Below are 13,782 nucleotides of genomic sequence, written 5' to 3'. Positions count from 1 at the left end.
TCCAGCTACAACATTGAAAATATGGGCAGCCTGGTTTTCAGTCCCTTACCACTTCTGTGGGCCTCTTCCTGCAGAGAGCTCTACCTGAGCTCAGAGAAAACCATGCTTGGAGGAGGCACAGAGACCCCCAGTAAGGGATAAATGTGGAGCCTCCAGCTCTTGGATGTCCTAAGAAAAACTGAGGTAGGGTGTGAACCAGAGGTAATTCAGAGGCACTTTTCCAAGTAAGTGTTTCGCAAATGAAGTGGCTGCTACCCAGAGTCCTTGGCTTATTAGACTGGAGATAACTATCAAAAAGACAAACAGGGTGGGAAGTTCTCATCCAAAATGGAAAAGCCCTAACTCACATGCCAGGCTCCTTGGAGCTGGCCATTTACATATGATCAGAGACTTTCTGACTTCAATTTCTCCTCTCTAGTAAAGATAAGCAAACTTGATGGCTTGACCTCTCTTACCCCAGGAGAATTCCTTTTGCTTATTTAAAACACCATGCCTGAGCAGGCCTAGCATTGAGTGGGATCTAGAGCTCACCCAGCAGGTTTAAGCCACTTTGCCAGTGGATTTGTCATTAAAGATGACAAAGTCTAGGGGATTAGTGGGATTTGTCTAAGCACACTCAATGTCAGGAAGAAGAGGGACTAGTCTCCTGGGACCAAAAACTCCAAATCTGGTCTAAACTCATTCCATTTACCTCCAGAAACTGAGTTTGTGTTCTCACTCATAAAATACAAACAGTAGTAATACCTGCTTCATAGAGTTGTTGTAAAATAAATGGTGCATATAAAGCATTTTGCACGGTACCTAGTGTGTGATAAGTGCTTGATGGTGGTGGGACCTCTGAATCTTCTATTCCTCTCTTTTCTTTCTCCTCCTTTGGAGGAGAGAGGGAGCTCCCTTCCTACTCTCAGACACTGCCGCCGCCTCCCCCTCCTCTTTTTTCTCTTCCTTCTCCCTTCTTTGTGCTCCCTTCTCCTCACTCTCCTCATCCCCAATTCCTTCCCCCTCCTTTTCTTCCCTTTCTTTACTTCCTTCCCCCTCCACTTTCTTTTCCCTATCCTCCTCCTGTCTCCCCATCTCCCTTTTCCTCTTCCCTGTTCTGCTACTCCCCTCTCTCATCCTCGTAATTTCATCATCTACCAGCCACCGGCCTGCCATGTCTTGTTAACAGAGTTGTCAAGCCAGCCTTTCCCCCTACACCTAACACAAAATGCAGCTCATGCTTGGCAGAATTGCCCCTGTGGGCCACCCACCTCCTTCTTTGGGCTGCCAACACAGAGGGCCCAAGCCTCCCTTTGGTCACACTGATTTGCTTTCAGACCAGAGCACTGAGACAATGAATTGGGTGATCATATAAACCCAACTATGGGACTCTACAGCCCAAGAGGAATGTGGGAGGCATGCTGGCCTTGTCAAAGCTAAGCTGTGGGATGACTTAGCTTTGGACCATCTCAGACCAAACTACCAAAAGAAAGTGTGGCATCGTCCAAACAGGAAAAAGGGCATCACTGTCACTTGACCATGGATATAAATATGCTTCCATTTGTTAATTGTGGATTAGAACTATGCTTTCCAATAGGATAGCACTAGTAACATGTGGTTATTGAGCACTGAAATGTGGTTATTATGAGTTAAGATGTACTGTAAGTGTAAAATACACATCACATTTCAAAGACTTAGTACCAAAAAAGTAAAATAGCATACTAATAATTTTAGATTGATTATATGAAATAATAATTTTGACATATTGGGGTTTGTTGTATTAATATGTAATATATTAATATAATTAATTGCATCAATTTCTCTCTTTGTTTTTTTTAAATGTGGCTACTTTAAAGCTTAAAATTACATATGCAGCTCCTATTTGTGGCTTGCATTAGATTTCTTCAGGCGTTCTCATTCCCTGCTCTTATCACCAGGGCCACAATTATTATTCTTTAAGTCATTTTTAAAATTTAAATCAATGTGTTTTTGAATAAGACCCTGGACCACTATTGAATATAGAAATCCAGCATTATTTGACATAGTTAGAAGACAAACATACATCAACAGAAAATGAACAGTGCTGTATTCTAGCTACATAGGTATACCATTGCTTACTTGAAGGATCTGAGCCTAGAGCCAGTTTTCTTTGATGAAAAGAATTAAAAGATTAGCACTTGTTAACTAAGCATTGAAAACAGTGTAGCACCCAAATGAGACTTTACTAGTCAGATGGAAAGGAAATGGGGAAAGAGAATGGCTTTCTCCCTATGTAGGGATGTAGCAATATTGTCTATTGCTCGTTCCCACCAGGATAGGCAACCCAAACTTCAGAAAACCTGAGCATAATGAAAAAACACTCACTAAACAGGGAACCCAATGTCCTGATTTCAAATCTCAATTACTTGTGACAACTTGGACACATCACTGAATCTAGTTTCCTCATCTGTAAAATGGACATAATGATCTTCTCCCTCACACAGTTGTTGTGAAGGTCATACGATCTTCGTTGAAAACTGTAGGTGCTCTCTGGAAGTCAGATGTCGTTATTATTAATACTTCAAATGAAATAATGAAACAATCCCATAAGTGGATGGAACAGAAACTTGTTCTATCTAGCTAGCCATTTTTTAGCCCCCTTCCAAGACAAGTCCAAAGCTCTGCCCCCAGCTGAGCAGCCATCTTGCTATTTGCTTTCTGTGTTTCCTGATCTATAGTGTCATTCTAAAATTATTGGAGGCTGAATTAGCAAAGTGATCCATTTACAGTGTGGATGAGAGTGACTCTCTGGACTGTCCACTTTCTAGTATAGCCTCTCAGTATAAAAGTGTCAGCAACAGAAATAAATAACAAAGCCATCAAGTAACCAAAACAGACAATAAAGTCATTGGATTAAAATATTGGTAATATTTACTAATAGGTAGAAATTGAATATTTGTTTATTTTTTATCAATATCTAGTGGAGTTGCTTGTGCCACTATTAGAAAGAGATGGAGACAGGTTTACCAGGTTCTAAAATGCTAAATTTTCTGTCACCAAAGATGACCCCCTTTTCTATACCCCAGGGTGATCCCAGACACCCAGATTCATACTATTAATTATGTTTAGCAAAAAATATGTTTGCTTACAGCAACTTATGAGAAGTGAGGGCAACAAACTAAATGGAAAAAAACCACCCAGCCAACATTAAACCAGTCTGCTTCCTTAATTGAGGAAGTTGTTTCTTGGTTCACTGAACAGATACTTAAAACATACTGCAGAAACACATCCAGGTTTCATGTCAAAGTTGTTTAGGTACCAAATGAGATGAATAGCTCAGCGTACATTTATGAACCATGTAATAAACTATGGGCAAATAAATCACTTAATACTCTTAGTTGCAGTTTCTTCATCTGTAATATAAGGCCAGTGATGCCTCCTCTGTCTATTTTTGGGGTTTTATGGGGACTACATAGAACACAAGTATAAGCAAGCGCCTTTTGGAAACACTGAAGAACATTTTGAAGGGCAGCCTCTTCACTCTATGGGAATAAATAACACAAGAAAAGCGAGCAGAAAAGGTCTTCAAAGGCTTAATGTATGCATGATAACCTAGCAGTAAATGTTAAAATATATCTTCCGTATCCACACTATCTCTGTTAGACAGACAGGGATCGTATTTGTAAACAACTGGATTCTGAACCATCAGAAGGAATTCACTTCTCAAGTGTGAGCTATTTACTTCTGATACTACTAAAGACAGTTTAAGGCAGACCATTACATGGCATTAAATAACACAAATGAGAAAGCTATCCCATATTTGATTTAACTGCAAGCCTTGTGCTTAGGTCATGCCAGTAGTTATGTACCCCATTACGGATGTTTTGGTCAACAATGGATCACCAACAATATGTGATGGTGGTCCCATTAGATTATAATGAAGCTGAAAAAGTGCTATCCCCTGGTAACATCATAGCCATCATAATGTTATGGTAGCATAATCACTCTATTTTAAACATTAATTTAGTGTAGTCGAATCACACAGAATTTATAAAGTCTACAGTAGTGCACAGTAATGTCTGTCCTAAGCCTTCACATTCAAGTTCCAGTGCTGCAAAGCTCCATTCATGGTAAGTGCCCTATCCAAGTGTACTATTTTTTATCCTTTATACTATATTTTTACTGTACCTTTTCTATGTGTAGATGTGTTTAGATACACAAATACTTATCATCATCATGTCACAATTGCTTGCAGTATCCAGAACATTCACACGTTGTACAGGTTTGTAGCCTGGGAGCATAGGCTATACCCCTTGGTGTCTCCATTTCCTCAACTGTAAATGGGGTCAGGATTGGTGTCTATTTCGTGGTGCAGTTGTCAGGATTAAATGAGTCAAAACATGTAAACTTGGAATAATACTTGACACATAATAAGCACTCAATAAATGTCACATATGAATATTATTATTTGAACAAATAAATCTAACATAGTTTTCTCCAATTTCCAATTGAAAGGTCTTCACATGACTATTCTTTTTTAAGTATTTCCCCATTCTATGGGCCTTTCTACAAGTCTATTTCTAATTATGATGAATATAAATAATGAAAACCATCAAACTATAGGTAATGCTTTAAGGTGACTGTGGGCCCTAACAAATATGTAATATCGAGAGAACAGAGCCCATATTTTGTATGTTTTTATCCTCTGTAAGACCTTTCTCAATACTCACACATTACTCAAAAATTACTATTTGAAAAAAAGCATGAGTGAATGAAGGTACTGGATTGAACATGAAGAGAAAGTCATGATTTGACACAGTCAATCTGGTTATTTATTTGCCACTATTAGAAAGAGATGGAGACAGGTTTACCCGGTTCTGAAATGCTAAATTTTCTGTCACCAAAGATGACCCCCTTTTCTATACCCCAGGGTATTCTATACCCTATTCTATACCCCAGGTATAGAATTTCAAATACAGACCCAACACTTGAGTTTCTTTATTCCAAATGTTTGTATTACTGTTGAAACAGCTGTAGATATTGTATTTGTTTGCTTGTTTATACCTCTACCTAATCTCAGAAAGGCTCATAAGGACATTTAAAAACCAAGGTGTAATTGAATAAAAATGAAAAGTAAAAAGAAGAAAGGGAATATAAAACAAAATAAGGAATCGGTTTAAAATACGCATGCCATCAAAACCCTATGAATGGGTCACACACTGGCCTTTAATTTCCTAGAGCCAGCATGAAAAAAGGTGAACTGGTGAGTTACATTATTCACAACAGCCACTGGATGGAGTGACTTGCAGAAGATTCAGCCACTCTTAGTAGTGAGACCCTCCAGAACATTCTCCACAAAAATCACACCTAACAAATGTCTGGCACAACAGCATCTTTAGAGTGTGAAAGTTCCCTCAGTGTAGATCATGGGATCATGATGAAAAATAATTCAGCCACACCATGAGAGCAAGATACAGAGCAAGTCAGATGCACTATGCCCTCGGGCAGGAAACAAATGCATGCCAAATTTTCTACTTGAGGAAGTTATCATTAAGAGCAAAAGAGCAGCCTGTTTCTGTTGGCGTATCAGATTTACTTGTTTTCTTTCCTAGTCGGTATTTTTATCATTTTAGGTAAGCAGTATGCAACATTTTTACTGTAGTCAAACATATATATAGTCAATCTGAAAATTTTTTCTACTATGTTCTAATGGTCTCAATCTTAGACAGTCTCTCCCACCTGCCACCCAATCGGAGTCATGAGGGAGGATGAGAGAAGTAGCCCCCATCATCAGCGTCATGAGAGAGGATGTGAGACGTAGCCCCCATCATCAGAATTTTGGAGATGGTCTCTAAAACACTCATCCCATTAAATCCTAGAAAGTTTGTTTGATATGGATAAAAGCTTCTTTCCCCTGCAAACAGCAGATGATTTTCAGGCCCAGACACACCTAAATTTGAATTCTGTCTCTGCCACTTTCTATGTGTTACCTTATGTCTGTGAGTTTCAACTTTCTCCTCTTTTTTTTTTTTTTTTGGGGGGGGATGGTATCTCGCAGTGTCGCCCAGGCTGGGGTGCAGTGGCATGATCTTAGCTCACTGCAAGCTCTGCCTCCCAGGTTCACTGCATTCTCCTGCCTCAGCCTTCCGAGTTGTTGGGACTACAGGTACCTGCCACAACACCCGGCTGATTTTTGTATTTTTAGTAGAGACGGGGTTTCACCGTGTTAGCCAGGATGGTCTCAATCTCCTGACCTCGTGATCTGCCCGCCTTGGCCTCCCAAAGTGCTGGGATTACAGATGTGAGCCACTGCACCCGGCCTCAGCTTTCTCCTCTTTAAAATGGGCATAAAAATACTGTCTAACATGATTATTGTGAGAATAATTTTATACAAAACCTCTCACCCATAGCAGGCACTCAAAAACATTACAGCTCTTACTGTCTTCCACTTAACATAGTTCCACATTGGTTAACACATTGTTAACCAATAACATATAGATAACACATTGGTTTGTTAAGTGAACAAATGAATGAATGAATGAGTGAACATTGCCATCCAAGAGTCTTAAACAATTAGCAGATCTGTCTACATGTTTGGAATCACGACACCTTGGTGGTTAAGAACTTGGACTCAGTATTCAGGTTGCCTGGGTTTGAATCCTGATGCCATCACGAATTATCTGTGAAGTCTCAGACAAGCTATTCAACTGTTCTCTATGTTAGTTTGACATCTGCAAATAGGATGATGTACCATTCTTTACAGGGATGTTAGGTGTGGGTTATAAAGTCCTTAACATCATTCCTGGGATATAGTAAGCATTTAATAAATATGACTATTTATTTTATAGAAAGATAAATATAATATCATAGAGCTTTCTTTTATTTGTTTTTCAAAATGTTTTCGCTGGTTGCAGTGCTATGGGATCTTAAATTTTTCCAAAAAGCAAACCAAATAGTTATATAAAGAAATCAACTTGTTTCTAGAACTCACATTTTCTTTTACCGTTTTCTATTCTGGTTTGTTTCTGCAGGACTTCATTGTCACTGTAGTCTTTTCGTTCTTGTGGTTGGTGGGTTCATCAGCTTGGGCAAAAGGACTGTCTGACGTCAAAGTTGCAACAGATCCCAAGGAAGTATTGCTACTAATGTCAGCTTGCAAACAGCCATCCAACAAATGCATGGCTGTCCACAGCCCTGTTATGTCAAGCTTAAACACTTCTGTGGTAAGTATTTTTCATCTGTGCTTTACTGTTCATATCTTTGTTTGCCAGTCAAAATAATAAGAAAAACATCTCAGAAGTCATCTTGAAAATTGTTGCCTACAAAACTAGGCCAGTCAAAAGGTGAGATAGTTTACCTCAGGTGCAGGATGATCACTTGGCCCTCAGGTGTTTTATTGTCAGAATCCATCATTTGTAATGTTGCCAATTAAGGAGTTCTTAATAAGAACCCAGCAGGTATTGGCAGCTGCTGCTTAGGTGACAGTTCAGTTGAAACTCTAAGCCAGAAGCAAATATAAAATCTGAACACTACCCGGACGCGGTGGCTCATGCCTATAATCCCAACACTTTAGGAGGCCACGGTGGGAGGATCACCTGAGGTCAGGAGTTCAAGATCAGCCTGGCCAACATGGTGAAACTCCATCTCTACTAAAAACACACACAAAAAACAAACAAACTAGCCAGGCATGGTGACTCACGCCTGTAGTCCCAGCTACTTGGAAGGCTGAGGCATGAGAATCACTTGAACGCAGGAGGTGGAGGTTGCAGTGAGCCGAGTTCAGGCCACTGCATCCAAGCTTGGGTAACAGAGTGAGACTCAGTCTCAAAAAAAAAAAAAAAAAAAAATCTGAACTTTAAGGTTGAAGCCAGACAAAAGTTAAAAGGAATAGTTGAGCACATACAAGTTCCTGCGGAGAAAACACTGTTCAAGCCACATGTAGTTAGAATATACCCAACTGATTAGAGAAAAATACACAGACCTAGTAGGGTAAAAAAAGAAATTCATAATGTAAAAAAGTACTCATAATAGCTATGGTAATTTTTGAATTTTCTCCATGCTTCTGGTTTAGTTACTTTATAACCTTAGAAAAGCTGCACTGTATTAGTTGAACAAAGTCAAATGTTTTCATCAAGAGTATGGCTCTCACAAGAAAAAAGAAAATCTGACAGCAGGGACACTAAATTGGATTTTTAATTTATAAGTGTAAGAACTTGTATTCTTCCAAAGAAAGAAGCTGTATCTGAGAAATACATAAGCTATAACGGCAGCAAAAAGCAGCAGTTATCAAAGAATAGAAGGCTCAGCAGTGTTTGCTGAAAGAACATTCTTTAGCACACCCTAGAAATAATTATCTTTGCTTCAAGATTAACCTGTGTTTCTACAGCTTTCTGAAATTCAATCTGGGAAGGCACTTAAGAAGAGAAAAAAGGGTTGCTACTCTGACTGGACTGTGATTTCTGCTTTGGTGAGATAGTAACCATGAAACTAAACTCTGCATTAGGGTCTCACAATCATTTTTATTCATTGCTGACCACACTTGTAAATGAATACTTTGAAGTATACATTACCATATTTACTTATACTTTTGTAGTTTGTTTATAGACAGTATTTAATGAAAGCTATTACAACACTGATCTCAAAATCTAACAGGACAAAGATAAAATTGCTTGATATGTTTGTCAGTTTAATAATTAACTCCCAATAAATTATGACATTCTGCATGTTTCTTCTAATTCCACTTCTGATATATCTAATAATTTTTAGACTAAAAGATAGAAATTATGAACGAAAAACAATGTGATGTGTCTCCTATAACCAAAATAAAGAATGAATTGAAACCAAATAATGTGATGTGTGTGAAAGGACAGGTCCAGTGGTGGTGTAGTGATGTATCCGTATCAGTTACCAGTCTTCCAGCTCCTAGTGACAGAAAACTCAATTCAAACTGGCTAAGGCAAATCAATCCTCATATCCCTAAAATCTGTTTTTGCAGTCCACTTCTGGTATCAATGTTTGTATGCATCAGAATAATCAAAGCTGACTCTAGCTACAATAGGAAACAAGTTTTTGGAAGGATATTAAGTAGCTCATACAACTTGATGAAACCTGAAGAAACAGGTTCTAGAAAGAGCAGAATCTAGAACAGAATGAGAGTTCTAGATGTTCAGTACCAAATAATTGTTGCTTGGAGTTGCCATTAATGGAAAGTTTTACCTAACCTTGCATTGCTCTGCTCAAAATGCAAAGTACCAGGAGAGAACTCAAGCCATTTGACTGAAACTTGGCTCTGCAAAGAAAATCAGATTTCCATTACCAAAAGCAGGGGGAAGGACATTAATCAACCAAAACACAATATTTTTATTACAAATTGTTTGGCTTCAAATCATATTGAGCTAGCTTATGCAAAAACTGAAAATAGTTGGAAAGACATTAAAAGTGTGTCTTCCCAGGGCAGAACCTAGCAGCCAAGAACTGGAAGACTGTCAGGAAGCTGGACAGTTCTCATCCTCCATCTCCCATCTCTCTTTCTTTCTGTGTCCCTGTCCCTTTCTGCATGGTTGTTACATTATTCTCTCTTTTCAGATGAAATTTCATTTCTTTTTCTTTTTTTTTCATCCACACAGCAGAAGACAGCCACTCTACAGTTTCTAAGTTTTTATGTATTTTTTAAAGAAACAGCTTGGACTGAACAAAAATCACTCAGGTCCTATTGCAAATTTCTGGTAGAGAGTATCTTTTTAGCCCACCTTAGGCCAGATGTCCACCTCAGTCTCATCAGTTATGAATAGAGGGTTTGGTGAATGTTGTAATAGAAACATGACTCAGAGAACACACTTTGCTGGGCAAACATAGGTTTTGGAGTAGGAACCAGACACGTACCACAATAAATGACTTCTACAAGTAAATGAATCAGGAAATAATAATCATATTCTCTACCTTGGTAACAAATTTACTATCTTCAAAGCACTTTGGCACCTATAATTTTACAGTAACACTAAAATGTAGGTAAGATATCCAGATACTACAAATATTGGGAGCTGAGGTAAACTCTCTAATCCTTAGTTTTATCATCTGTAAAATGGGGATAACTGCACAACAGACCTCAATACTGTTGAAAGAATTCAGTGAGATAATCTATTAAAAAAATACTTAGCATCATGCCCAGCTTATGGCAAATGCTCAATACATGTCAACTGAAAACGGCTACTAAAATATGATCATTCTTAAATGTCATACAGTGTTAGAGCCCAAAGAGAGGAGGAAGAAATAGTTTTTAGTCTCTCAATTTCTTTCAAAGTTTCACTGAGCACAAATATTTTAGCCATAAATTCCACTTCTGCTTCTCCAGCTTCACTCCTAAAAATCTTAGTACGTCTCTTTAGACAATCTAGATCTCGTCTTCCCATTTTTTGCATGTTATGTAGAGTGTCTTTCAATCTCTCTTTCTGTAGTCCCCAAGTCTGAGCTTGAATCAAATTCTTACCCCAATTTCAGTTGCAACAAAATGGCAAAAAGGAGTTCAAGGGCCCGAGTGCCCCTAAAATGTGCCAGCCAAGAGATCTGTGATGCTGGACTAAAAAATGAGTACTCCTTAAATATGCCCATTGAAATGCCTTGTTTACCTTCTTTCCTTTAAGTAGCATTTCCTTGATGTCTAAGTTTTTCTTCAGCATCCCTTTTTTTAAAACCTAATAGTAACAGGGAAAAGAGAGAGATCAATAGATAGGAAATAGCTAAAATTACATCCCTGGACAGAGCCATGCCTGAAAAGATCCCTTGATAATTTTTCCTCCTCTTCTCTCCCATCCCCTCCCCTCCCCTCCCCTCTCTTTTCCTCCCCTCCCCTCCCCTCTTGTCCTCTCCTCTCTCCTCTCTTCTCCTCTCCTGTCCTTTTCTTTTTTCCTTTCCTTTCATTTCCTTTTTTCTTTTTTTTTTTTTTGAGACAAGGTTTTGCTCTGTCACCCAGGCGGGAGGTGCAGTGGTGCAATCGTAGCTCACTATAGCCTGGAACTCTTGGGCTCAACGGATACTGCTGCCTCAGCCTTCCAAGTACCCCTTCTGAGTACCTGGGACTGCAGACATGTGCTGCCATGCCCAGCTAAATTTTTTTTTTTTAAGAGACAAGGTCTTGCTATGTTTCCCAGGCTCTTCGATAATTCTTTTATACTCATATGTTGACATATACTTACAAAGGTGCAATTTAATCAAGATCCCCCTTTTAATAGAAAATATTCTGGTTACCATACACATGGTAAAATGGTCCTGTATGCAAATTAGAGTTTTGTCAGTACTTAACTGATTTATTTTGTTCGAGCAACTATTACACCTTATTTACGTCTTGTATCTCCCTCAGCAGGTAGCCTAGAGCATGGCACAAAATAGGTTCTCAATTAGTGTAAAAAGGAAGAAAAGAGGATGCAAGAGGAGAGAAGGAAGAAGGAGGGAGGTCTGGATAAACCAGTCTTTAATTAGATCAGTTGGGGGCCTAGATACTTGATTTTGGCTATTGTCTCAAGAACATGGTCTCATTGTTTATGCCTCAGTTCAATTTATACTGCAGCAAAGAAAAAGAAAAAGTCTACAAAATACAATTCACGGGAATATTTTAGAAAATGATTCAGAACATAGTTTACCTTTAGTAAGTATTTGCTAATGTGTCCAGCACTGTCCAGCTACTTTACACATACCCTCTTTAATCCTCCCAACTATCTTCCAAGAAAGGAATTCTTGTCTCCATTCCATACGAGAAACAAAACAAAAACAAAAATGAAGTCTACAGACTAAATGCCTTGTCCCAGGTAGCAGGGCAAGAAAATATAGTCCCCACGGCACTTTGATTTCAAAGCCTATAGAGATTACTCCGAGACTAAGATTCCATTCATGTGCTACTAAAATATTGAAATATTTTGATAATCTCAGCTCCATGTCTCCACGGCCCAGCTTCTTGACTACACCAGTGCCCCCTCTGCCACCACTACTCACAAGCCACTATGGATCATCTCACTGTCCAGAAACTGAGGGATAAATTTTGACCCAGCAAAGGACTTCCAGCACCCTACTCCAGGACGGTGGCCACTGCCCAAGTCCATTTTGACTGGTCAGCATCATGCTAGGGGGTGGTGACTAAATATACTTTAATGTTATCACAGCTTTGCATTATACTACTGTTACCTGTCTCCGTTAGAGGGGTTATTAAAACAGACTGCCTGTGGTTAATTCCCAAGTCAATCAACCAGCCTTGGAAAAGGCTGCAGAACAAGCCACGGAACGAGGACTTCTGTTTGGGCCTCAGGCAACAGCAAACAGTTCTGCTTCCATCAAACCTTAGGCCCTGGGGAAGCAACACCCAGTCCTCTGACTCACCGACACCCTCCTGGAGAGTAGGAGGAATTTCCATAGGAAAGTTTCACATCCAGTTCTTACGAAAATATTTTGTATTTCTCTGAAACCTGCACTTTGTTCATAGTCCGGTTTCAACATTCACTTATCCCTGTGAGAGGCACAGAAAGTGCAGTTATTAAAACAGTCAACCTCTCAATATGCGATCATGCATATGTTTATTTGCACATCACCTGTACCATTGCTTATCCTATATTTTTAATTGACTCACTTTCTTTATATGATTACAATAAATGGAAAAGCAAAAGCAGTATCTCTAACCATAAAGAGAAGAAAGCCTTATAAATGAATGCACCATTATTAAATTGAAAATTCGCAGCCCTGTGCCATCTGGAAATATCTTACACACCATGAAGGGCACTTTATTTGGAGAATAAATGATGCCTTAAGTAAGGGTTCCAGTTGTGGAGACAGAACAGGGTTTGGATCCCAGATCTACTACTCAGCAAGCCACATGCCCTTAGACAAGATTTCCACATCTTTAATATGGGTATGACAATAGCAACTTTTTCTTAGACTGATTCTTAGACCAAGGGAATTGATACACATAAAGCCCTTTATGTAGTGTCTGACATGTAGTGCATCTAATAAAGGTCAAATACTCTAAATGAAATACCAGTTCCAAATGGAAAACTTGGAAGAGGACTCAACATTAAAGTGAAAAGTGGTCTTTCATATTGTGAAGGATTTTCCAAAATTGAAATTTTTCTTGGGTTTTTGTCTAGTCTATCAATTCATTGGCTTTGATTCTCCTTCAGGTCTTTGGATTCTTGAACTTTATTCTCTGGGCTGGAAACATATGGTTCGTTTTCAAGGAGACCGGCTGGCATTCTTCGGGACAGAGATATCTTTCAGATCCGATGGAGAAGCACTCCAGCAGCTATAATCAAGGTGGTTACAACCAAGACAGCTATGGGTCAAGCAGTGGGTACAGTCAGCAGGCAAGTTTGGGGCCATCCTCAGATGAGTTTGGCCAACAGCCTACTGGCCCCACTTCCTTTACCAATCAGATTTAACAGAGTAGCGTTTGCATTCTTCTGGAGATCACCTCACCACCTTCCATTTCAGTGGCAGAAGAATTTTTTAAGAGTTTCAATCAATTATTAATGCAGAGAGTATTGAATGTAAATCAGAGATCTCTAGTCTTCATTAGGGCAGAAAGTCCTGGGTTGTGATAAATGATACTTAGAGATGAGATGACATGAGGAGATATATTATTCATCATAGATTGCTAATTGGAGAGTACCTTGTTATATATACAGATACTTTCATGGTCATTTTGTATGTGTGTTAAAGTAGTAGAAGTATTTTGTAGCTTAAAGTCTCTAGTATGTAATATGCATAAAGTAGATCGAATAGAACTGAGTTTTCTTATGCATTTTCATGCAAAAGATGTTATAATAATTTCTAGAGGACAATTTG

General features: G+C 38.8%; 1 protein-coding gene across 2 annotated transcripts in view; it reads left to right on the top strand.

Annotated features, from left to right (window-relative positions):
* SYNPR (synaptoporin) overlaps positions 1 to 13,782 on the top strand; it is a 328,993-nt gene extending 315,211 nt beyond the window's left edge. For both annotated transcript variants that reach the window (XM_011947192.1, XM_011947194.1), the window contains 2 exons: positions 6,990 to 7,181; positions 13,119 to 13,782. In XM_011947192.1, coding sequence (XP_011802582.1) covers positions 6,990 to 7,181; positions 13,119 to 13,376 — 450 coding nt within the window. In that variant the 3' untranslated portion in view covers positions 13,377 to 13,782. The remainder of the gene's footprint in view (positions 1 to 6,989; positions 7,182 to 13,118) is intronic.

This window comes from Colobus angolensis, unplaced genomic scaffold (genome assembly GCF_000951035.1).
Source record: "Colobus angolensis palliatus isolate OR3802 unplaced genomic scaffold, Cang.pa_1.0 Scaffold26, whole genome shotgun sequence".
Lineage (NCBI taxonomy): Eukaryota > Metazoa > Chordata > Mammalia > Primates > Cercopithecidae > Colobus > Colobus angolensis.
This window is presented reverse-complemented; position numbering and strand designations above follow the sequence as displayed.